Source organism: Danio aesculapii, chromosome 1 (assembly GCF_903798145.1).
Source record: "Danio aesculapii chromosome 1, fDanAes4.1, whole genome shotgun sequence".
In the NCBI taxonomy this organism is placed as follows: domain Eukaryota; kingdom Metazoa; phylum Chordata; class Actinopteri; order Cypriniformes; family Danionidae; genus Danio; species Danio aesculapii.
The window spans coordinates 12146767-12171860 of record NC_079435.1 but is presented as its reverse complement, the minus strand read 5'-3'; the positions used below and the strand labels follow the sequence as shown (position 1 = coordinate 12171860).

Below are 25094 nucleotides of genomic sequence, written 5' to 3'. Positions count from 1 at the left end.
GTGGAGTTTCATGAGAGCCACCCTGAGTTCCCAGCGCCTAGAGGCAGAGGGAGACCACCACGGCGTCGGAGGTGTCGGCCCTCAGGAGCGGGCCCTGGGGAGGGGGGTACTGTCATGGATTGGTCAGGCTCTCACGACCCCCACTCACGAAGATCACCATCACCTGACTTCTAATGAGCACACAGCTGCATCACATTCACGAGCACCAGATAAAAGCACAGCACTCCAGTCGCTCATTGTCCGGGCTCGTCTCGACGAAAGCGGACAACTGAGCGACCACTCAGCGTAGTCATCCTCAGCTAAAACAAACGATTTACTTACCTGTTCTCTTTGTATTCCTCCTAGTCTTCCTGGTCCTCCCGAATCGTCCTGTCTTCCAGTCCTTCCAAGTCTGTGTCATCCTCTGTCAGCTGTATCTGGTGTGTGCTGTCCATCCTCGTGTATTCCTGTTACCCAGCCACGGAGGAAAAGACCCCAACATCATTCCTGATCCTCCTGGCTATCCTTCATGTGCTCCTTGTTGTCATTTAATAAACACCCTAACGTTTCCTTACCTCTGTCTCCTGTCCGCTTCATAACAATAATGTTTATTTGTTTTTTTAAATATATATTTAACATGGTATTAATATTTATTACTTATTTATTATATATTGCAAATAGCATTTTACTGTAGTAGTCATCAAATAAAAACAGACTTAAAATAAGATGAAGTAAAATAAACTGCAGTTTAAAATAACTAACTTCAATTTGAATATTGTTTCTTTAACACAAAATTTAAAATTGTTATTAAAAAAAGCATTTTTACTGTATTGGTCATTAAATAAAAGAGTTAAATAAGAGTTGGTGAGCATATAAAATAAATTAAATAAATTAAAATAAAATAATTCAAATGATGTTTTTTTATTTTAAAAAAATATTTAAATGTTAAGAATATTTTAAAATGTAGCCTTTTTATTGTACTGGTCATTTAATAAAAACATACTTGATGAGCATATAAATAATTTAAAACAATATCTGAAATGTTGGCGGTTCATTCCCCTGTGGCGACCCCGGATTAATAAAGGGACTAAGCCGAAAAGAAAACGAATGAAAGAATTAAAATAATGGGAAATATTGTGAATTATTTTGGCAGTTTCCAAAAACACATTTAAATGTGAACATTGTTTATTTGTTTTACTTTATTTTTTTAACTGTAATAATATTTCAAATTATAGGAATTTTACTGGATTGGTCATCCAATAAAAACAGACTTAGTGCGCAAACAGGATAAAATAAACTAAAATAATGGGACAATAATGTGAAATATTGCAGTTTACAATAACATTTTTTTCTTTATTTTTTTATGAAATATTTCAAATTGTAATATTTCAAATATAGCATTCTTACTGTATTGGTCAACAAATAAAAAACAAACAAAACAAGACAAAATGAAAAAATAAAATAAAATAAAATAAAATAAAATAAAATAAAATAAAATAAAATAAAATAAAATAATGGGGCAATATTGTGAAATATTATTGCAGATTACAATAACACATTTCAATTTTAATATTGTTTATTTATTTTAATAAAATATTTAAAATTGTAATGGCATTTCAAAATATAGCAATTTTACTGTATTGGTCATAAGCTAAACTAAACTAAACTAAACTAAACTAAACTAAACTAAAATAAAATAAAATAAAATAAAATAAAATAAAATAAAATAAAATAAAATAAAATAAAATAAAATAAATAAAATAAAATAAAATAAAATTTAATTAAATTAAATTAAATTAAATAATGGGGCAATATTGTGAAATATTATTGCAGATTACAATAACACATTTCAATTTTAATATAGTTTATTTATTTTAATAAAATATTTAAAATTGTAATGACATTTCAAAATATAGCAATTTTACTGTATTGGTACTAAACTAAACTAAACTAAACTAAACTAAACTAAACTAAACTAAACTAAACTAAACTAAACTAAACTAAACTAAACCAAACCAAACCAAACCAAACCAAACCAAACCAAACCAAACTAAACCAAACCAAACCAAACCAAACCAAACTAAACTAAACTAAACTAAACTAAACTAAACTAAACTAAATAAAATAAAACATTGGTGTTTTGTAACTGACTAAACTAAACCATTTTTAATTGTTTCTACACCATTGTTTTCAGGCATATCCTATATAGTATGTAACATCAGCTCCATCCATGCAGATCTAATGCACATAGGCATTACATCAACTCATTGAGCTGCTGTGTGCTGAATCTCTAAAAAATGTATAAAGACAGTCAACAATTGTCACACCATTAATCAGCTAATGTAGCTACCAGCCTATTAACACAGACTTGATTTAAAAGTCACAGCAGTGGATGTGTCTGTACTTTTAAACAAATGCAATTGCAGACAGATTTTGAAAACTTTTAAAGTCCATTTCGCATCACTTTCTGTCTGATGTGTGTGGATTTACTACAGGGACGCCACATCAAATCATAACAGTCACATCTTTTATCAGAAAGCTGGAGAACAAACACGAATGTGATATATACATAAATATACATAAAGATCGACTGAAGAAAATAAATGACAGAAGAAAATAGTTTCTTACCTCCATAAGGAGCTTTCCGTCACACTTCCAAGGTTGAAGTCAAACAGTTTGGTCAGCATGAGGATCACCTGAACAAAACATAAAATAATAATAAATAAATAAGGAATAGTCAGTAAAACTGGGTATATGCTACGATATAAAAGTCCTATGACTTCCACAATTAAGCAGTTTCAGGATGAAACCCTGATGTCTTGAAATGCAACATCTGAAGAGACATATAAGCATATAAGCAGACATATATGCAGATCCATATATTCACTCTAATCCATTTAATTATCAAAACAATACGTACAATCAAAGTTTAACGAGGTGTTTATTACTTTTTAATCTGAATTGGTCAAATTTTGGAGGAATAAAAGACTAAAGTAACCCAGTACACATAATTAAATCACAATGTTGAACTTCCACAACCTTGAGCACAAGACTTGTTCAATTAAATAGAGAAACTGTAGACCCCATTAGCCTTCTGAAGGCATATGTACTGTATATCATATATCCTGAATGCATTATTTATCTATTAGGCTGTATAAAGTTGCTTTAAGAGCTCACTATCTGCTTCAAAAATGCACCTAGAATGTGGTCTTCCAATCAGTTTTATTATTTTTTTATTTTTGAAAACTGCTGCTGAAAATGAATTTATGGGCTGCTAATGCATATACAGTTGAAGATAAACTTATTAGCCATACTGTGGTTTGTTTTATTTTTATTTTGCTAATATTTTACAAGTGATTTTAAAAGAGCAACAACATTTTCACGGCGGGGGGTGGGGGGATGTAACTTGGTTGTACTGTATGTTGCCAGATTGAGATCAAAAATTGGGGGGAGGGGTTGGGCAATTGGGTTATAGCATATACTGCCATATTGTTTGTTGTCATGTTACCAGATTTAGGTAGAAATTGACTGGGTTGCTACGTAATATGCAAAATTTAGGTAAAAAATTTGGTGTAACATATTGGGTGGTAACATATGTTGCATGATTGAGGTTAAAAAAAATTGGGGTGAGGCGAAATTGGGTTGTAACATATGTTGCCAGATTGAGATAAAAGGGGGGGGGGCAATTGGGTTGTAGTGTATGTTGCCAGATTGAGGTAAAAAAAATGGAGAGGGGGGGGGGGCAATTGGGTTGTAGCATGTGCTGCCAGATTGAAGGGGCAACTGGTTGTATCGTATGTTGTCATGTTGCAAGACTGAGGTAAAAAAAAATGGGGGGGGGAATGGGTTGTAGTGTGTGTTGCCAGATTGAGGTGCAAATGTGGAGGAGGGTCAACTGGGTTGTAACATATGTTGCCAGACTGAGGTAAAAATGGGGGTGGAGTAACTTGGTTGTAATGTATGTTGCAAGATTGAGGTTAAAAAGAGAGGGGGGCAATTGGGTCTAAAGTACTGTATGTTGCCAGATTGAGGTAGAAAATGGGGGGTGGGCACTTTGGTTGTAACGTATGTTGCCAGATTGAGATAAAAATGGAGGTGGGCTACTGGGTTGTAACATATGTTTTCAGATTGAGGGGGAAACTGGGTTGTAATGTATGTTGCCAGATTCAGGTAAAAATGGTGAGGGGGGACTGGTTTGTAATATAATTTGTCAAATTGAGGTAAAAATTGGGTTGTAGTGCATGTTGCCAGATTGAGGTACAAACGTGAATGAGGGTTAACTGGGTTGTAACGCATGTTGCCAGATTGAGGTAGAAAATGGGGGGTGGCCTAGGTTGTAAGGTATGTTGCCAGATTGAGGAACAAAATTGGAGGGGGGGTTGGGTTGGAATGCAAGTTGCCAGCCCGAGGTTAAAAAAATGAATGAGGTGGGGGTGCAATTGGGTTGTAACGTATGTTGCCAGATTGAGGTACAAATGTGGGGGAGGGTCAACTGATTTGTAACATGTTGCCAGATTGAGGTTAAAAAATAAGTATGTTTTGCCAATTGTGTCAGGTGATGAGCATCATACAAGATCTGGCAACTTGACAAACATGGACAAAGAATGATTTTTCATAACTATATATGATATATAAATTATGGGAGTCTCCCGAGAGAAAAGGCGAGGGTGGCGGGAGATGGGTGTGAAATAGAGGACACTCCTGGGAAAAATTGGAGTGTTGGTAGGCATGGTGGAAAGTCATTTACTGTATATGCAGTGCAGGATGCCCAAACATGTCAACTTCTCAAAAGAAAATCTCATAGATTCATACACTGAACAGATTACATGCCAGCGAATACAAATAAAAAAAGAAAAAGATTGTGAAATAATAGTATTTTTCATGTATAAGAGGCGCCATCATCAAATAAACTCTACGCAGAAAAGTCCATAACAAATCAGAACCGGACCTGTTATTGAATTACCCATTACATAAAGCGCTCGATAAATCAAGCTACAGTTAAACAAGCTCAAAACGCGCCAATTCTCATCTCTGCATAAAACCCCATTAAATGATGCATCAGGCTTCCTCCTTCACACCCTAATAATTCATCTCCTCATTACTTAATCATATCATGCTGAATCTAAATACGGCGCCGTAAATATCCTTTATAAGATTCTTAAGGTGCACGAGACTCCGCTAACTAGGTCAGTCAAATTCCTCCAGGAAAATTAGAGACGGAGAAAAGTAAGAGAGAGAGGAAAAAAAGGGGGAAATTCATGCCTAGAGCGAAAAAGTAGACTCATAAACTTGCAATCTATTTATGCTCCAAGAGAGAATTGCTACCTGTGAAGCTCAACGTCTTCTGATCATTATGAGCTCATCGATTCTCTCTGAACTTGTTGCGATAACAAGCGTGGGAGATGATATATAAATATAAGCCCTTTGAAAAGCCTCTCTATTATATAATCAAAACACATATTGGGTCAATATATCATGTTCAGGCACCTAAAATGCATGCGGATCCAATTTGACCCGGAAAGGATAAATTGAAATGTAGGGGGAAAATGTGCTGGTTTTAGTACAAGAACACAACTATGAAAATGGTTTGAAAATCACTCATCAAAACTATATTTATGTATGGAGAGTATCTTTAGATGTCGAAAATGCACATTTTTTAAAAGAAACTATTACATGTTATTAATGTCAAACAATTGGTGAAATGTTTGTTGTTCTTATTCTTATTGGTTACAGGCATATGACATCTGGCAAAAAGGCGAGCAATGCAAACTAGGTTTGGGGCTAATTTGGGTACATTTGCATTCTTGAGTAATGTCGGATAATGTACACTGTCCCTTGTGAAATAAATAGACTAAAATTAAACATCTCAACAACTTTTGTGACCTAATTATATTGAAAAAACATAAACATGAATACATATTGATGACATGTTTTCATCTTTTTTCTGATTAATGTTAACGTTGTTTTCATGTTTTGTTAGGAATAGATAGATGCTGTTTTACAAATTATAAGGACGTTAATCAAATTAATATTTCATATGCATGTTTTAATGTTCTTATCTATTTACAGTATTATAATGATACAATGAAACAATAGCAATGGATAAACTCTCAAAATCGAGTGCTTGAGGAAAAAAACTGAAAACTAAATAAAAGTAGAAAAGAAATCGGCACACTTTTTGACTCCAAATATTTTTTTTTAATTATAATGTAAAAGTAAATAAATAAATATGTTTTATAAAAAAATAATAATAATAAAATAATAGTTCCTTATTAAAATGTTACTTTTTGGCTTCAAATAATTAAAACATCATAAACAAGTAAATAAACAAACAAATAAATAAACAAATAAATAAATAAATATGTTTTATAAAAACAAAAACAAACAGTAAGAATTTACGAGAATTCCAGAATTCCCTATTTTAATGTTTTTTTTGGCTCTAAATAATTGTAAAATTATAAATATAAAATAAATAAATACGTTTTTGCTAGATAGATAGATAGATAGATAGATAGATAGATAGATAGATAGATAGATAGATAGATAGATAGATAGATAGATAGATAGATAGATAGATAGATAGATAGATAGATAGATAGATAGATAGATAGATAGATAGATAGATAGATAGATAGATAGATAGATAGATAGATAGATAGATAGATAGATAGATAGATAGATAGATAGATAGATAGATAGATAGTTGAAGTCAGAATTATGAGCCCTCCTTTGAGTTTTTTTCTTTTTTTAAATATTTCCCAAATTATATTTAACAGAGCAATGAATTTTCACAGTACGTCTGATAATATATATTTTTTATTTTGGAGAAGCTCTTATTTGTTTTATTTCGGCTAGAATAAAAGCAGTTTTTAATTTTTTAAAAAACCTTTTATGGTAAAAATTATTAGCCTCTTTAAGCAAATTTTTTCGATAGTCTACAGAACAAACCATCATTATACAATAACTTGCCTAATTGCCCTAACCTGCCTACTTAACCTAATTAACCTAGTTAAGCCTTTAAATGTCACTTTAAGCTGTAGAGAAGTGCCTTGAAAAATATCTACTAAAATATTATTTACTAATAATTCTGACTTCAACTGTATATATATATATATATATATATATATATATATATATATATATATATATATACATATACATATACATATATATATATATATATATATATATATATATATATATATATATATATATATACATATATATATATATATATATATATATATATATATATATATATATATATATATATATACATATATATATATATATATATATATATATATATATATATATATATATGTATACATATATACAAATATATATGTACATATATAAATATATACACATATATATATACATAGATACATACATACATACATACATACATATATATATATATATATATATGACATTTCAAGGAATGTATGAATAATGATTAATAAAACAAATAGATAAATGTAGTAGTAAAATACTAAACACAGTAAAATGTTGTTAATTAACATATTACTAACTTGCATAAAATGATTCTTGGCCCAAAATACAAAAAAAATAAAAAGTGTACAGGTTTTGAATGCATAACGAAGGTTCAACTGCAAACCTGTTTTCATCCAATATGTCTTCAAAAGACAACCCCCCAAAAAATTACTTTAGCAACAAAACTTTGAATCTGATCCTCACGGCTCTGCTTATCAAACCCTTTAGTCCTCAAACACGAGCGGCTGAATCCAGCATTAATGAAACTGCTACTGAGAGATCCCGGCCTTCTGAATGTGACCAAAATAGACAAGACTAAAAGATAAAAGGCTGAAAACCCATTCAAACAGAAGAGTACTCCGAGAAAAAGAACGGGAATAATGAAATCCTCCCTTAGCTCCAAGAATAATGCAGGTCTCCATGTAAAACAGGCTTTAGCACACTAGACAACACCTTACGCTGCAGTCAGTGAGATTTTCTTGTCGTATCTGAAAGGCATTTACATACAGTTCAGTAACTGAGTAAAGCGCCAGCGCAAAATGCTCAACCACAAGAACAGCTCGGTATAATCTGAAGAACATGCCATACGGTGGGTTTTAAAGGGTCTGGATGTCAGCAGCAATGCGCAGAAATGACTGAAAATAAAAATACTGAAAGTGCAGCGTTTAATTAGTGTTTTCCTGATGGTTTGTTTTGACGGCGTCTGTGTCTATTAACAGGGATACGTTTCCGCAGGTAAACATGTCAGTTATGGGGATGCTCGGTGCTGGGCTGACAAAATTGATTTCTTGTTTTTAATGGATCTGTGTTTTTGATGAACTGTCTGTTTCCACTTCCTCACTAAACATTAGTAATATTCAATAACCACAATACGATTTGTGCATTGAAACTTTGTTATGCGCTGTTAGTTTGATGACAAAATACAGCTTTGCAAATACATTACCAAAACAATAGACTATTGTAGTTGCCACAATTAAAGATTAGTGTGAAATTCAAATGATCAGTCAGTCATTACACTGATCTGTGATATTGTTTCTATACGCAGCGCTGAGCATTTTAATCAATCACACATATTATGTTATGAGTGCTGCAGCAAATCAGAGGCCTGCTGGACAAAGGCGGTTTCGGTTTTTACCCAGGTAACTTTGAGTTTAGTTTGTACAAACTCTGAGTTTTCAGGCTGATTTTGATTGGCACTATGGTAACTAAATCAGTTAGAGCCCCACCCTGACTAATTGATAGTCCCAACCTAAATCACTGATAGCACTACCCTGAAGAACTGATAGCCCTGCACTAAATGACTGATAGCCCCCCTAAAGTCTAATAGCACCCCTCTTAAGAACTGACAGTCCCACTGATAGCCCTGATAGCCCCTGAATGGCTGATAATCCCATCCTAAATCAGTGATAGCCCTGCGCTTAAGAACTAATAGCTATACCCTAAAGGACTGATAGGCCCACCCTGAAGAATTGATAGTCCCACCTTGAAGAACAGATAGCCCCACCCTGAGAACTGATAGCCCCGCCCTAAAAGACTGACAACCCCGCCCTAAATCATTGATAGCCCCACTCTGAAGAACTGATAGCCCCACCCTAAAGGACTGATAGAACCACATCCTAAAGAACTGATAATAACCCCACCCTGAAGAACTGATAGCCCCGCCCTAAAGGACTGATAACCTAAAGGACTGATAGCCCCAGCCTAAAGGACTGATAGCTACACCCTAAACAACTGATAGCCCCGCCATGAAAAACAGAGAGACCTGTCCTAGATGACTGATAGCCCCACCCTAAAGGACTGATAGTCCCCCTAAAGTCTGATAGCCCCACCTTAAAGAACTGATAGCCTGCCCTGAAATATTGATAACCCCGCCCTAAAGGACTAATAAACCCACCTTGAAGAACTGATAGCCCCACCCTAAAAGACTGATCGCCCGCCCTAAAGTCTGATAGCTCCACCCTAAAAGTCTTATAGCCCCACCCTGAATGAAAGATTACCCTGCCCAAAATAACTGATTCCCCCATCCTGAAGAACTGATAGCCTTAAAGTACTGATAGCCCCACCCCAAAGGACTGATAGCCCAACACTAAAAGAACTGATCGTCCCATCCTGAATGACTGATAGCCCCACCCAAAAGAACTAATAGCCCCCGCCTAATAGACTGACTGATAGCCACACTCAAAAGGACTGAAATTCCCACCCAAAGGACTGAGGGTCCCACCCTACGGGACTGACAGCTCCGCCCTGAAGGTATTCCATGTGGCCCTCACTGAATTCTTGTCATAAACAAAGAGTTAAAGTAAAATGTAAGAGACTCATTTTACAATTTCAGTGGATACAAGTGAAGATCATGGATCAACATGTATTGTCTGAGTGAACAGAAGATGATGTGTCACCAAAAAACAACCAATAAATAAATAAAACAACAAAAAAAGGAAGTTTGCTCTCTGTTTTCAACAGTAGATCATGTTAAATTACACATTTACACACCGCAGTCACGGGTATGTTCAATTTAACATCTGGCATCAGTGAGTTTCACAATTATGAAGAGTTGTCATTTGTATGCTTGATGCATCCACAAATAGCCTATGTATTCAGTTGTTTGAAGGCCACATGATTTGAAGCATCTACTAAAAATATTTTAGTCACAATTGGCGGAAAAAAGTTACCAATGACTGTTACTGATTACAGATTTTGAAGAGTGAGAGAAGTCTCCAAAAAGTCTTACAAATGTCTAATAGTGACCTAGATTTATTTTGAGACGTTGTTATGTGGTTAGATGGGAACAAGATAGCTTTAAAAAAAATCATAGTAATGTGTGTGTTGCAAAAGTGCTGTTCCTTCAGTGAAATATACTAGCGATAGCCTCATGCTGTGTGTTTTGCTCATCTACATGAAGTGTGCATGTGGTTAAAAAAGAAGAAAAGAAACAATGGATGGTGCAATATAGAGTAAAATCCTGCAATAGAACCTGCTTCGTTTTGCTGAAAATAAACGTATATCTTGCCTCGGGTGATGATCTCAAACACAAGTGATATTTAAAGTAGAAAATAATCCAGTGGAGGATTAATCTAAATAAAAAGCCATGGGTTTTTTTCATATATCTGTTGTAAAATACTTGTTTTTATCAGATGTCGGCCATTTTTAAAGACAACGGCAGCCAATCCAATGTTAGCATCCTTGATGGAGAGTGATTCTGATTTGTTGAAATGTGTGAGCCACTCCACTCACTCCTATTGGCTGTGTTTCTGTGTGTGTGTGAGTGTGCACGATTTTTTTTTTCTATCGACATCCATCATGCGGAAATGGTTAAATGTGTATAAAATAAAATAAAATAAAATAACTTTATAATATTAATAAATAAATAATTATAAATAATAAATAATAATTATAATAATTTTACATTAATATAATTTAATATTTTTTTATAATTATTTTAAATAAAAATTTATAAATTAAATAAAACAATGAAATAAAATAAAAGTAAAGTAAATTCAATTCAATTAAAAATAAAATAAAATAATAATAAAAAATAAGATTATAAAATAAAAGTTAATTTAATTTAATTTAAAAATAAAATAAGATAAAATAAATAAAATTGAATAATAGAATAAAAATAAATTAAATAAAAATTAAAACTAATAAAAATAACTAAATCAAATAAAATAATAACAATTAATAACATTTCATTTAATTTAATAAAAAATAAAATTAAATAAAATAAAAGTAAAGTAAATTAAATAAAAACAATTATTAAATAAATTGCATTAAAAATAAAATAAAATTAATTGAATTAAAAATAAAATGAAATAAGATCAAATTGAATAATACACTAAAACTAAATTAATTTAAAATAAAATGAAATTAAATAAAATTAAATTTAAAAATCAATAAATTTAAATAAAAACAATAAGTAAAATAATAAAATAAAAGTAAAGTAAATGAAATTAAAAATGAAATAAAATAATGAAAAACTAAATAAAAATGAGTGAATTTAATTTAAAAAATAAATAAAATGATAAAATAAAAGTAAATTAAATAAAAAAATAATTAAATGAATTGTATTAAAAAATAAATAAATTGAATGAAAATAAAATGAAATAAGATCAAATGAAATAATTTTAATAAAATTAAATTAAATTAAATTAAATTACATTAAACATACAATAAAATAATTATGACATATATCACTTTTCTGTTCATTAGTACAACTTGAACACCTTTGCAAGATAATTGAAACATTAAATGCTCAGGTTTCTGCTTGTTAATTTTGCACTTTTAATACAACACAACGCAACCATTAGAGCTGAGACAAAACATCTTGAATTCTGCTGAAGCATGTTTCTATAATGAGTTTAAGATGTTTACATGTTAAGACTCTTATTCTGATTAAGCATCCCTCATTTCCAAAGGCTTTGTGCATTCTGATTATAGGCTTATTAGACACTCCACAACAACACTGTTCCAACATAATAAATCAAGGCTTTTCTTATCTTTTTTGTACGCTGAATAATATGCATGCTTTTTTTTTCTTTTGCTTTGTGCAGACAAAACAACTCTAGTGCATAATTAGATGGAATAATTCTCAAGTATAGCCTATATACAGTGTAAATCTATTGGAACTATATAAATTACTGCATTTTTTATTTATTTTATTAGTTTCTTAATTTTATTTAATGAACTCATCCAGTTTTTTATGCGGTAGTATATGTTTTTTTCCTACTATGCCTGCAGCTTTCATCAAAATATACTCTTTAATGTTGAACAGAAGGCATAAAGGCTTGGGACCACTTGAAGGAGAGTGAATATTAACTAAAATGTTCATTTTTGGGTGAACTGTTCTTTTAAAATAATCCAGATTGACAAGCTTGAACTGAATCATATACCATAAATTAACAGCCACAAAGCTAAAAGTAGGCCTTTGTTTAATATTTAATATGTTATTGCTTAAAAAAATCTATTTTCCTATGGATGAATGGATGAATGAGTTTTTATTTCTGGAACCTGACTGTTGCTCTCCATAGGGTTCCAGTTAAAGAAGCCATGCAAGTGATCTTGTAAGAGATAGTTCAGTCAGAGAGAGAGAGAAAGAGAGGGAGGGAGAGAAAGAGAGACCTTGAATACAATTATCAAAGACAGTATATTATCAATCTCTAATTTTTCACACAAAATGTCCATCGACCAATCAACTGAAAACTTAAGTGTCCATCACAACTGTAGTATAAAATATAATATCCCTTTAAACACAAAATAATTTTAAAATGCATAAGATCCCCCACAGACTTGTGCTATATATGAAAATCAGTTAAGATCTGGATTCAACAATAAAGAAATAATAATAAATGTTTGTAAGCGCTTACATTTTGTTCAATTTTTGCTTTCCTATTGTCATAAATCATCATTTTATCTTGTCCCAAAAGCAAAGGCAACAACTGACAACAAATTGATATTTTTATCTTTACTTATTATCACAAATTAAAATTTCTGAAGAATAACTCTTAGAGAGAGATTGTGATTTTTATAAATAAATCCTACAAAGGTTGATTATTAAATATATTTTCATTAAATTTTATTTATTTATTAGTTAGTTAGTTAGTTAGTTAGTTAGTTAGTTAGTTAGTTAGTTAGTGTAACGCCACGCCAGCAGAGGGAGCCCTCACCTGACTACTGACTCAGCTCCACTCCCTCTGCGGCTACTTCCTGTTTGTGCTGTATTTCAGTGAGTGCTCAGGCCATGCTTCTTTGCGAAAGCATTGCCAGTTTACCTGTCGTACCAAGCGTTGTTCTTAGTGACTTTCTTGACTGCATTCCTTGTATGACCCTGCCTGCCTTGACCACTGATTGTTGTTGCACTGATCCTCTGCCTGCATTATTACTACATCTCCTGGATTTGCCCCTTTGCTCGCCGCTTGGTTTGGACTGCTTTCCTGTTACCGACTATTTGCCTGTTAATACGTTGATGTCTCTGTCTCACCCTTTTAATAAACTTCCACACATGGATTCAAACAAAGCTTCAGCCTCCTAGTTACAGTTAGTTAGTTATTTATCATCTCATTTTCATTTATTTATTTATTTATTTATTTATTTATTTATTTATTTATTTATTTATTTATTTATTTATTTATTTATTCATGATATTATTTATTTCACTTTATGATTTTATTTAATGATCATGCAATCTGCTATGCTTTGGGAATACAAGTCGTCCCAATAAAGTATAACATCTATTTTTTTATTAAATTTGAATTGAGAGAAAGAGAGAAAGAAACAATTTCAGATAAATATGCTGTTAGATGTGCTGCGTGCCACTTAATGGTCAAATAAAACCACAGTATTTGATATAAAACATGCACTATTGAAACTAAATCTGGAGCATCACAAGCTGTTCTCTTCAAAATGACTTTTTGGTAGTGTTTCATATGGATGGTACTTCTCAATTCCCTCGTATTACAGAGAAGAAGATCATTCCTATTGAAAAAACAAAAAAGAATAATAATACATTACACTTGCTCTGCTATCGTCAAACCAAATGATCCCGGTCTCGGACAGTGAGAGCAATCCACCAGCAATTTCACATGTGGGAGAGGAACGTAAAACCTATAAGGCCATCCACATAAAAATCCACCATCTTAACAAATAGTGACATCCCCCCATAGCTTACCATCGCCGGGACCAAATTGTCCAAGTCGAATTTGTCCTAGTTTATTTTCCTCGACAAAACTGGAGGGTACCGTCTCTGTACGGCCAATTTATATCAGTCAGAGAGCGCTCGGCTACTACTGAGGATTGTTTTGGAGGGTGGAAAGCCTATTAAATATCATGTAAAACAATTCCTATTAGGATGGGATTAGTTTTACGTGGGGAGGTGGGATAATGTCATAAATACCACAGCTCCTCTGTGCTTTTAATCCTGTCCAAATTGGCCACGTCGGTGATATTTTCTGACTGAGAGGTATTAGAGATAGTCTTTTGCCTATGATGCCCTGAGAAATGCCCACAGGTGAAAGTAGCCCTGTGTGAATTGACTTTCTATCTTTTCTGTTGAATCGACTGTCAGCGGCACATGTCCAGTCCACAGGCCGTGTAACGATTGCAGTAAATCAAGTATAGTCTCAGTAGACTCGACTCAGGAAAAGACACCAAAAAAAAAAAAAAAATGAGAAAGTAACTGGAAAGAATACATGGTTTATAAGTCATATAGAAAACTCACTGTCACATATACTGTAGGTTTATGGACTTTTTATTTCCTTAAAGGGGACCTTTTATGAGGGGTGTACACACACTGTCGTGTGGCAACAGTGTGTGAATATGCAGTAAGTATTGAATAAATCATGTTTCTTTTTCTGGGGAATAACACTCCTATTATTGAGCCATTGACATGGAATTGAACCAGATTTTGGTTAAAAAAAAAAAAAAAAAACATTCAAATAAAAATAAAACTTCAACAGAGTGTAAAAATCTGGATGGTTCTGTGGGTGTCATGTATCAAATTTGATATTTAATTTTTGTTTTCTATTGGATTCAAGTCAGGGGATTGGCTGGGCCATTCTACAGCTTGATTTTCTTTCTCTGAAAGCATTTGAGAGTTTCCTCTGAAAGCATGTGGTGATGACAAAGTCATTGCGAACCGATGCTCATCATAAAGACTCCTAAAGTTTACAAAAAAATAGATACTTTGAGTATACACTGTAAAAAAATGTTTGGTTCCACACAATCGTTTTGTGATGGGACAACATGAAGGAATCCAGCAGAGATGGCAAAAGTACACACATCCTTTACTCAAGTAGAAGTACAGATACTCATGTTTAAAACAACTCTGGTAAAAGTTGAAGTACTGACTACACTTTTGTACTCAAGTAAAAGTAAAGTATGGCCTGAAATATGTACTTATGTAAACAGTATTTATTACTATACCGGTTTTAGTTTCACGGCGGTAACTATACTGCACATCATGTATTCATCTATAAAAATAACTACCATTCAAATTTTTGGGTAAAAATTTCATTGCCAATTTTCAGCTGCAGACTGGCCAAATAACATTACTCGACAATATTGTTCAACAACACTGCTCAAAAAGTTGCCCTGTGTATCATTACCTGGACACAAAACATAATCTTACAGCTGTTAAGAATAACAGCTGCCATACTACATAAACAGTAGCTTAAAATAAACTAATGTAAAACTAAAGTGGGTTTCCACTGTACATTATTGACAACAATATAGACTTTATTTACTCTTATGTTGTTACTATTTAAATCAAAGATTTAAATGCATTACTATTAAAGAAGCACTTAACAAATGAGGTTAACAATAAATCTTTGAGCGAGTCACATCAAATGAGTCAATTCATTTATAAAAGAGCTGTTTTGAACAAATCTGAATGAACAATTCAGTGGCAAAGATAGAGGTTTGGTGCCCCATTGGACATTTTGGTTTCAATTTAATGTAGCCTGTAACAATAATAAAAAAAAATAATGTTCTACTTTGATATTCAGCATTCCTCCATCCATCCAGCGCAAAAAAAACAAAAACAATAAAAATAAAAAAATAATTAATTAATTAATTATTTATATATACGACTGAATCAAAAAGGCGTTCAAATTGCTCAATAACAAGAAATAATATTGATTGCGCAAATTAAAATGGAAGCAACAAGCCCGATTTAAAAATGTAATGCGTAGAAAGTACAGATACTTGTGCAAAAATGTAAGGAGTAAAAGTAAAAAGTTGTCAGAAAAATAAATAGTGGAGTAAAATATTAATAACAGAAAAATCTACTTAGGTACAGCGACGAAGTATTTGTACTTTGTTATTTCCCATCTCTGGAATCAAGTTGGCTTTTAGTTTTTACAAATTTAAGTTGATTGAACATAAAACAATCAAGTTGTCCCCCCAAAAAACTCAAGAATTGTGTTGCTTCAGCTCATTTGAAATAAAAGTTTAAATAAACATCAAAGCAATTTTTTGAGTGTCACAAAAGTAGGTGAAACTTCTGCTGTACCTGTAACTGACATCTTGACCACCTTTTTGTTCTCACCATAAGCTGTGAAAAAGACAGAGGTGTGATTTTCTGTTTAAGTAGCATCTCTTAGGAGCATCTCTTATGCCATTCATGATGTCTCGTTTACATTTAGTCATTTGGCAGATGCTTTTGTCCAAACCGACTTACAATTGAGAAGAAAAAGGTATATATGATCAGCGAACGGTTGTTCACTGCACCAAGCTAACAAGGATATATTTTGTTAAACATATAACTTCAAAAACTCAAACTTTAAATTCTGCATACTATGAGATTATACGATGAGGCGAAACCTGAATTGAATTGTGCTCATCCACATATCTGTGGGCATCAAGGATGTTTACTTTTTGACTCATCATCTTTCAGCTGTTTGTTTCTGAATATTTGGCTCAAAGTCATGCAAATTAAAGCATGTTTGCTGATAAGTTTAAGTGCCAGAGTAAACTTGACAAACAAAACGCCTCCAAACCTTTTGGTGTCCTTAAACCAGCAATTGCATATATTATATATATATATATATATATATATATATATATATATATATATATATATATATATATATATATATATATATATATATATATATTAGCGTATGAATTATATAATGCTGAATCATTGAGTGTCCCATACGGTTTGTAACACTTTAGGATTCAGAGAATTTGCATTATATAGTCCATAACTTTAATACACACTTTATTAGGTACACCTTATTAGTACCGTATTGCTTCAGCACTGCCTTAATCTTTCGTGGCAGAGATTCAACAAGGTTGCAGCAGATTTGTCAGCTGCACATCCATGATGCGAATTTCCCATTCCCCAACATCCCAAAGGTGCTCTATTGGATTGAGAGCTGGTGACTGGGGAGGCCATTGGAGTACAGTGAACTCATTGTCATGTTCAAGAAACCAGTCTGAGATGATTTGCGCTTTATGACATGGTGTTTTATCCTGCTGGAAGTAGCCATCAGAAGATGGGTACACTGTGGTCATAAAGGGATGGACATGGTCAGCAACAATACTCAGGTAGACTGTGGCATTGACATGATGGTCAGTTGGGCTAATGGCCCAAAAGTGTGCCAAGATAATATCCCCCACATCGTTACACCAGCACCACCAGCCTGAAATATTGATACAAGGTAGAATAGATACATGCTTTTATGTTGTTGATGGCAAATTCTGACCCTACCATCCGAACGTCCTAGCAGAAATCGAGACTCATCAGACCTCTGGCATCAACAAGACATTTGCACCCACAGAACTGCCGCCCACTGGATATTTAATCTTTTTCGGACCATTCTCTGTAAACCCTAGAGATGGTTGTGTGTGAAAATCCCAGTAGATCAGAAGTTTCTGAAATACTCAGAGCAGCCTGTCTGGCACCAACAACCATGCCACTTTCAAAGTCACTTAAATCCCCTTTCTTCCCTATTCTGATGCTCGGTTTGCACTGCAGTAGATCGTCTTGACCATGTCTGCATGCCTAAATGTATTGAGTTGCTGCTATGCGGTTGGCTGATTAGAAATTTGCTTTAAAAAGCAGTCGGACAGGTGTACCTAATAAAGTGGCCGGTGAGGGTATGGGCTATAATTCTCTGTGTTTATCATTTGAATAAGATTTCTTGTTAAATTGAATGTGTTTTGCCTGCATTTCAAATGGAAAGACCTGTGTTCTGGGCTGAAGCACAATAAAAGCTAAAATGCTGGGAGAAAAGACATTTTTGCAATTTAAAAAACTTTATTCAATTTTATGTACTTTAAATTGTATTACATTTGTATTTACGAGTTATATTACATTAAATAGAGAATTGTTAACCAAGAAAAAAAGAAAACTATACCCAAATCATCCTTTTTAAAAATTATGTGTGAACATTATCCATTTTAAAGGTCTGATTACATTTAGATCACAACTCATTGAAGTCAACTGATGTAAATTCTGACCCAGAGGAGATCTTCTTGTTTCTGAGAACACAAGTTAATGCTATTGTAATGGACTGAAATTGACTAACTTTTCCCACACAGGCTATAACTGCTTGTCTAATATGTTTTATATATAGTTTCGATCTTTTACACTTGAGGTTTTTCCAAAAATAATCATCCTACAAAGTAGAAAGTTAACATTGCTTATAAATCTCTCAACATGCAGCATTATCACCGTTTGTGACCCTATTTTTCTTTCATTTTAAATGTTCCATATCTTTAGCCTCATTAATGTGAGCATATGTAACTAATATTTTGAGTGGTCTAAAAAAACGTTATTTATTAAAAATCTAAATATGAAATAACATGAAGAACAATGCAATGTTTACCGAGGAAGTTTGCTTTGAATTTATTGACAAAATAATTCAACATACACACAGACACACACATGAGCTGCATAAGATTGGATTAATGAGGCCTACAATCAATACAACAAACAAAAAACCCTCACAAGACTATTTAAAGTTTTGTGTTCAATTCAATTTAAAGAAAACAAGTCTGCTAAGAAAATTAAACCCAATATTTGGTTGTTTTGGTTGTATTAATTTTTGCAGTGTTAAACAACTGCCAATCTGATTTCATCAATTAGGACATGTTCCAGAATTAACATCTGTTGATTCTGGAACAACATTTCAATCAGCCAATCAGAATTAAGGGTTTACCGTTTATGTTACGTTTAGGCTTTTGGTTAGGGTTATGCACTTCTACATGATTGTTATCTAACTATTATTCCCCTCTGATTTTGAGAATAATTCACAGTTATGGTTGGGTTTAGGGGTAGGGAATAGGTATGGATAATATTTTACAACCAAAATGATGTTCCAGGATTAACAGATGTTAATCTAGGATCGCATCGTACTTGGAAAAACAATGACGTGTGTAAAACAACAATAATAATACTTGTTCTCGCCTTTGAGATTGCAAAAGTATGGTTGTAGACTTTGTTTTCGATTGTTTATTTAGTTTTTGATAATTATATCGAATGAAATTTGTTATAAAACAAACATTTATCACCAAACAATGCATGAAGTGGTCAACAATTTGTTCCATTTCCCACGTCTTTATGACATTCATATTTAAATATACTTTCAAAGAAATGGCATCAACAATAATCAACCCAGGCTCATTCTGAATGCGCACCCCTATATACATTTCTGGAAAGCACCAAATACATCCCAGGAGGTATGCTTTTTTTTAGCAGTTTTTGTCTTCGCGAATCCACCAGAGGCCGCTGTGTACGCTTTTTTAGATTCATGCCTGCTCTTCTCGCTAAATACACTGGTAAATACAATAGGCTGCTGTCGACTGATTTACTTACTGACTGACTGACTGATTGACTTACCCACCCTCATACTTTTCTAAACCCAACTGATACTGTTTTCAAAAGCATCGATTGACCTGATCACCCACTTCCTGAAACCCAACCGACAATGTTTTCAACAGCAATCTAAAAAAAGAAAAGCCCTCATGCCATGCAGCTTTTTTTACGTTTTCAGATCTTACCACATTCTCATCCTGTTATTTACTTGTTTATTTTATTTTTTTGCTTTTGTTTTTGTCTTGCTTACTGGAACCGTTCTTCGCCGGACTCGAACCCTGTCATCGTGCTCAAATCTGCTGCATGTCACAAGTCCTTTTGATGTACACGGCAAGCCACTGGACAAACTGGTAACAGAAGGAAAGCCGTCCATACGGGGGTATGCAGTCAGCTGAAAGTCAACACAAAAAGAAACGGCGTCATACCGCCCCGTAGCATTTGTTTTAAAGATGAAATGCAGCCATACGTATTTCTGGCCACATAATTCGTGATCTCCAGAAATGTATATAGGGGTACGTTTTCAGAATGAGACAAAGTTGACAATAATAGAAACAAAAAATTTTAAAAGAAGAAGAAGATAATTTAGTGTTACAATAACATAAACGGGGCCCTTATTCTTAATCCGGCCCAGTTTCTTGGCATTTTACCGATTGTCTTTAGGCTTGTGTGTGGTCATTTCCTCATCCGGGATGGTGCGGTTTAAACACCAGCTGAAGTACAGAGGGCCCTTCTGTCTTTTGCATATGGCCAGTGTTGTAGGTGGCCTTGCTACTGCCAGATACAGTCAGATGAACTCACACCGCAGCGTGCATATGCTGTATTACACAGACTGCCAATTAAAGCTCGCAATGCCGCTCAGTGCCAGTCAATTAGATTCACACTTCAAATTCTGATGCGTTTCTGGGTGAGTTTTATGATAGTTTGTTAAAGGCGGTTGATGCTTTTAAAAATACCACATGTACTGTGTGCTGCCAAGGTGTCTGTGAAGGAGCATATCATCTGAAGAAAAAAATAATTTTATATGTCGAATTATTTAATGTGTAAACATTCTGTATCATTAATGTATCTGTTAAGATTTGTGTTAGAAATGTAATGAAACTTATATTTAGATTCTGTTGACTCTATTCAAATTAATTTGGCCGCTTTTTAAGGTTGAATATTGATCAAATGAAGACCAACAACCTTTTTGGAGTTTGCTTTAATAATTACGAGTCTATTACTGAAAAACTGCAATTAACAAATTAAGCATTTGTAAATAAAGGAATTAATAAATAATACTAAAATAATAATAATCTAAATAATAAATAAATATCAGAAACTCTATAAATGGACAAATAAATAAACATCCACACAAACAAAAAATCTATAAATTAACAGTACTTTATATTATAAATATTACATAATAATAATAATAATAATAATAATAATAATAATAATAATAATAATAATAATAATAATAATAATAATAATAATAATAATAATAATAACACTAATAATAATAATAATAATAATAATAATAATAATAATAATAATAATAAAAGAATTACGTAATACATAAAAGTAATCATGTTATGTAATATTTATTTATATTTAATATTTATAATAATAATTATTATAATAATATATAATAATAATTTATTATAATAATAATTATTAAAAATATAATTTATAATAATATTTATTATATTAATTTTCTTTATTGACTTTTGTTTGATTTTGTGATACACTTTTTTATTATAACATTGAGTTTTATACTTTTGGGTTTCATTTTAGTGTAGAATTTGTGATTTTGCCATGTTACCATTTACATATAGTTTACTGTATGATACCGCCAACGGCTTCTGTTCTGTTTGAGACTCTCCGTGATTTTCTTTTTTATACACATGATTATGCTGTCGAACTGTTGTATAAACACAATATTACACTCGTAGCAGTGCGATGTGGCTGTATATCAGCACTGGTGGGAGGCGTGCATTGGCACAAGACCACATGCCGAGTGCCTTAGGATCCCACCAGTGACAATATACAGCCACATCGCACTACTACGAGTGTAATATTGTGTTTATACAACAGTTCGACAGCATAATCATGTGTATAAAAAAGAAAATCAAACACGGACAGTCTCAAAACCCTTTTGCTAGAGGAACTACTTTCTTCCACTATTCATTCACATCTGCAGCTGACGTCAGAACAGCAGAAGCCATTGCTAATTCACCAACATCACTTTAGAGCTAGTATTTGAATGATTCTCAGCATAATGTCTAAATTGATGACAAAACAGGTGATTTTGCTCACATTTTAAGATTATAAGGCTGAACTGCATGAAATGCCATCAGTCTACAGGGATATCACCCAGTATTTCTCTGTTGCAATCAGGAGATCACAATATTACTATGGTGCAAATACAACACTACAACATACAAAAGAGAGATTGACTTAGAAAGTCATTTGCCTGTTTAATAATGATTTTATCAGTTGAAGTTTGAAATTACGCTGGTTTTCTCTTAGGGTTTAGTATGCGGTCTCTGTTGCCATCTTGTGGATGAACATCATCAACCATCTTTGCTCAAAGAAATTCTAAAGGCTGCAGATGAGCTGTCTCTCAGAAATTATACATATTTAAAAATAGACACTATACATAAAATAAATAAACTGCATAGTTGCAGTCTAAACACCTACATTATCGACTAAAAAAGCCTCAAAAGTACATTGTTTCCCAAAAGCAGCAATATTTGTCAAACTGTAGTGTCCTCTGCTTGTTGCTGTGTGTGGACAGAGTAATACACAAGGGTGGATGGGTGAAGAGGCTGGACGAGCTGTTACTGGTAGAATATCGCACAGCTATCAGCCAATCAGATTCAAGAACCAGACAGAACCATTGTATAAATACATGTATAAATTATTAAGCCTCCTTTGCCATATTTATTCTTTTTCAAATATATTTCAAGGGAAATTTAATAGATTAATTACATTTTCACAGTATAATCTATTTAATATCCCTTGAGAAATATGTGAAAAAATAAATATTGCATAGGAGGGTTAATAGTTTTGTATAAAACGTATATATACTTTAATTTACAGCAAACCTTTTCAATTTAAGTTTTAACTTATAACACTTATACAGTATGTAAAACTGTCCATGGATTTGAGGTGCCATGTCTCACATTAAATGCATGTAAAGGAGGCTGAAGGTAATCTTTTGAGGAGGAGGTTTTAAAAATCAGAGACTTGGTGTAGAGGGCATGAAGAGAAACCCAGAGAAAGAGCAGCTGGAGGCCCAGGGGTCTGCAGCAGATGCTCACAGATTATGTGTCAGGACGACTGCATTACACTGTTCCAGGACCTTGAGGACACTGTGTTTGAGAAAACAGTTCAGCACCACAGAGCAATGCTGGCTTTAAGACAGCACAGCCTGCAGCTTATGATACTGTCACTGCCGTTATTGTCTTAACCCTTAAACGCATCAATGCTTTTGCCAATAATTATTGCATATTTGGGTGTTTAGTGACCTGGATGTACAGTATAGATCTAACATGGGTGGACCTCTGCTACAATAGCCTGACACTTATCTGATAGTTTTAATAAAAATGTCAAAATAATACAATTAAGCATATTAATGCAAATAATGGGAGACGCATTTGTCAAATAAAATCTGATGTAGAGAACATTAAAGCCACATGACCAATCGGCTGTCTCCATTATGTTGGTTGCTGGGTTATCAATGCTACTGTTAGCAACTTGACGGAAACACACCTGGTTCGCATTTTGGATTTTTTATGTTCAGCTGTCAGCATTATGTTTCCATTGTAAACTGTTTAAACTTGGAAAATGTTTGCCTGTTGGTTGCCAGGTTACCAATACTACAGTGAACTACTCTAAAAACTTGTTAGAAATGCACCTGATTAACATTTTTTATTTTTGCTAACTTTGACACCCGCTTAGAATCTTAACACTTGATTGAATAGGCATTATCAGCTGATAGATATGGGCCAGTAGTAGGCTAGTAGGCTCAGAAGGTTGTAATCATCAATCCACATATTTAACCAGCTATACAAATAGAAAAGACTCCAGATCCAGATCTGTTTTTACATTACTGTGATGGCTGGGTTTAGGGTTGGGGTAGGGGTACGTAAATAAAATACTATTAATGGGAAATTTAATAAATTCTATAAATTATTCTCGTTTCTGGCCGCAGCCATATGTGATCTATAGATTAACCATATACATAGATAATTACAGAATTCTGAGCCTACTAGTAGGCGCAGAAGGCCCCTACTGGCCCATATCTATCAGCTGATTATCACTGATAACACCCATTTAATCGAGTGATAACATTCAAATAGGCTGATTTTGAAAAGATTCATTTCAAGTTCAAATAGAAACTTGCCTCCTGATGTTGTCAGAGGTCAATTCCACAGTAATGGACTAAACAACTGCCCCCTTGCTATACCTTAAATTATAAACCTGTCTGATAGTACTGAAGACTAAACCAAACAAAACAAAAAGAAGTGCAATAATGCATTTGCTAAAACAACCATGTGATTTCACTTTATTTTCACTCGCCGGCAGCTAGCTTTCTGCAACTCTCACATGGTTGCCCACTGAAGCTAAGCAGGGCTGCGCCCGGCCAGTACCTGAATGGGGAGACTACATGGGAAAGCTAGGTTGCTGCCTGAAGTGGTGTTAGTGAGGCCAACAGGGGGCGTTCAACCTGCGGTCTGTGTGGGTCCTAACGCCCCAAGTATATTGATGGGGACTCAATCAGTGAGTGCCGTCTTTCGGATGAGATGTTAAATCTCCATATCATAATTGGCTTCATCACTCTGTCTCCTCTCCACCAATCAGATGGTGTGTGGTGCGGCACAATATGGCTGCCGTCATGTCAATCAGGTGGATGCTGCAAACTGCTGGATGCTGCTGTTTTAGTTTACCAAAAGACTTGGTGCTCATAACAGACACCATGTGGAAATGAGTCTGCATTAACTGACAATTTACCCCACTATCATAATTTTCATTGTGCTGTTGACATACAGTATTACTGCCTCTGGTATTCATTTCATCTGGATACTGCATTATATATCAAGCTTGGCATACAGTAGATGCTGGCAGCACATTATCCCAAAAAATTAATTATCTTGTAAAAGTGTTAGTTGTTGTCCACACAATGAAACCCAGAGGGGTGCAGCATCATCTTTTGTGGTCAGCGGAAGAAAGAACGATACGCACCTTTGGAATGACACAAGGGAGGATTAAAGCTGAAGCTGGATCAGTTATGGGAGTATATTATTTGCACTGCCAGCGTGTG

General features: G+C 33.5%; 1 protein-coding gene across 2 annotated transcripts in view; it reads right to left on the bottom strand.

Annotated features, from left to right (window-relative positions):
- Positions 1–25094, bottom strand: part of LOC130226020 (VPS10 domain-containing receptor SorCS1) — a 360403-nt gene that overhangs the window by 171195 nt on the left and 164114 nt on the right. For both annotated transcript variants that reach the window (XM_056456596.1, XM_056456595.1), the window contains exon 2: positions 2608–2675. In XM_056456596.1, coding sequence (XP_056312571.1) covers positions 2608–2675 — 68 coding nt within the window. The remainder of the gene's footprint in view (positions 1–2607; positions 2676–25094) is intronic.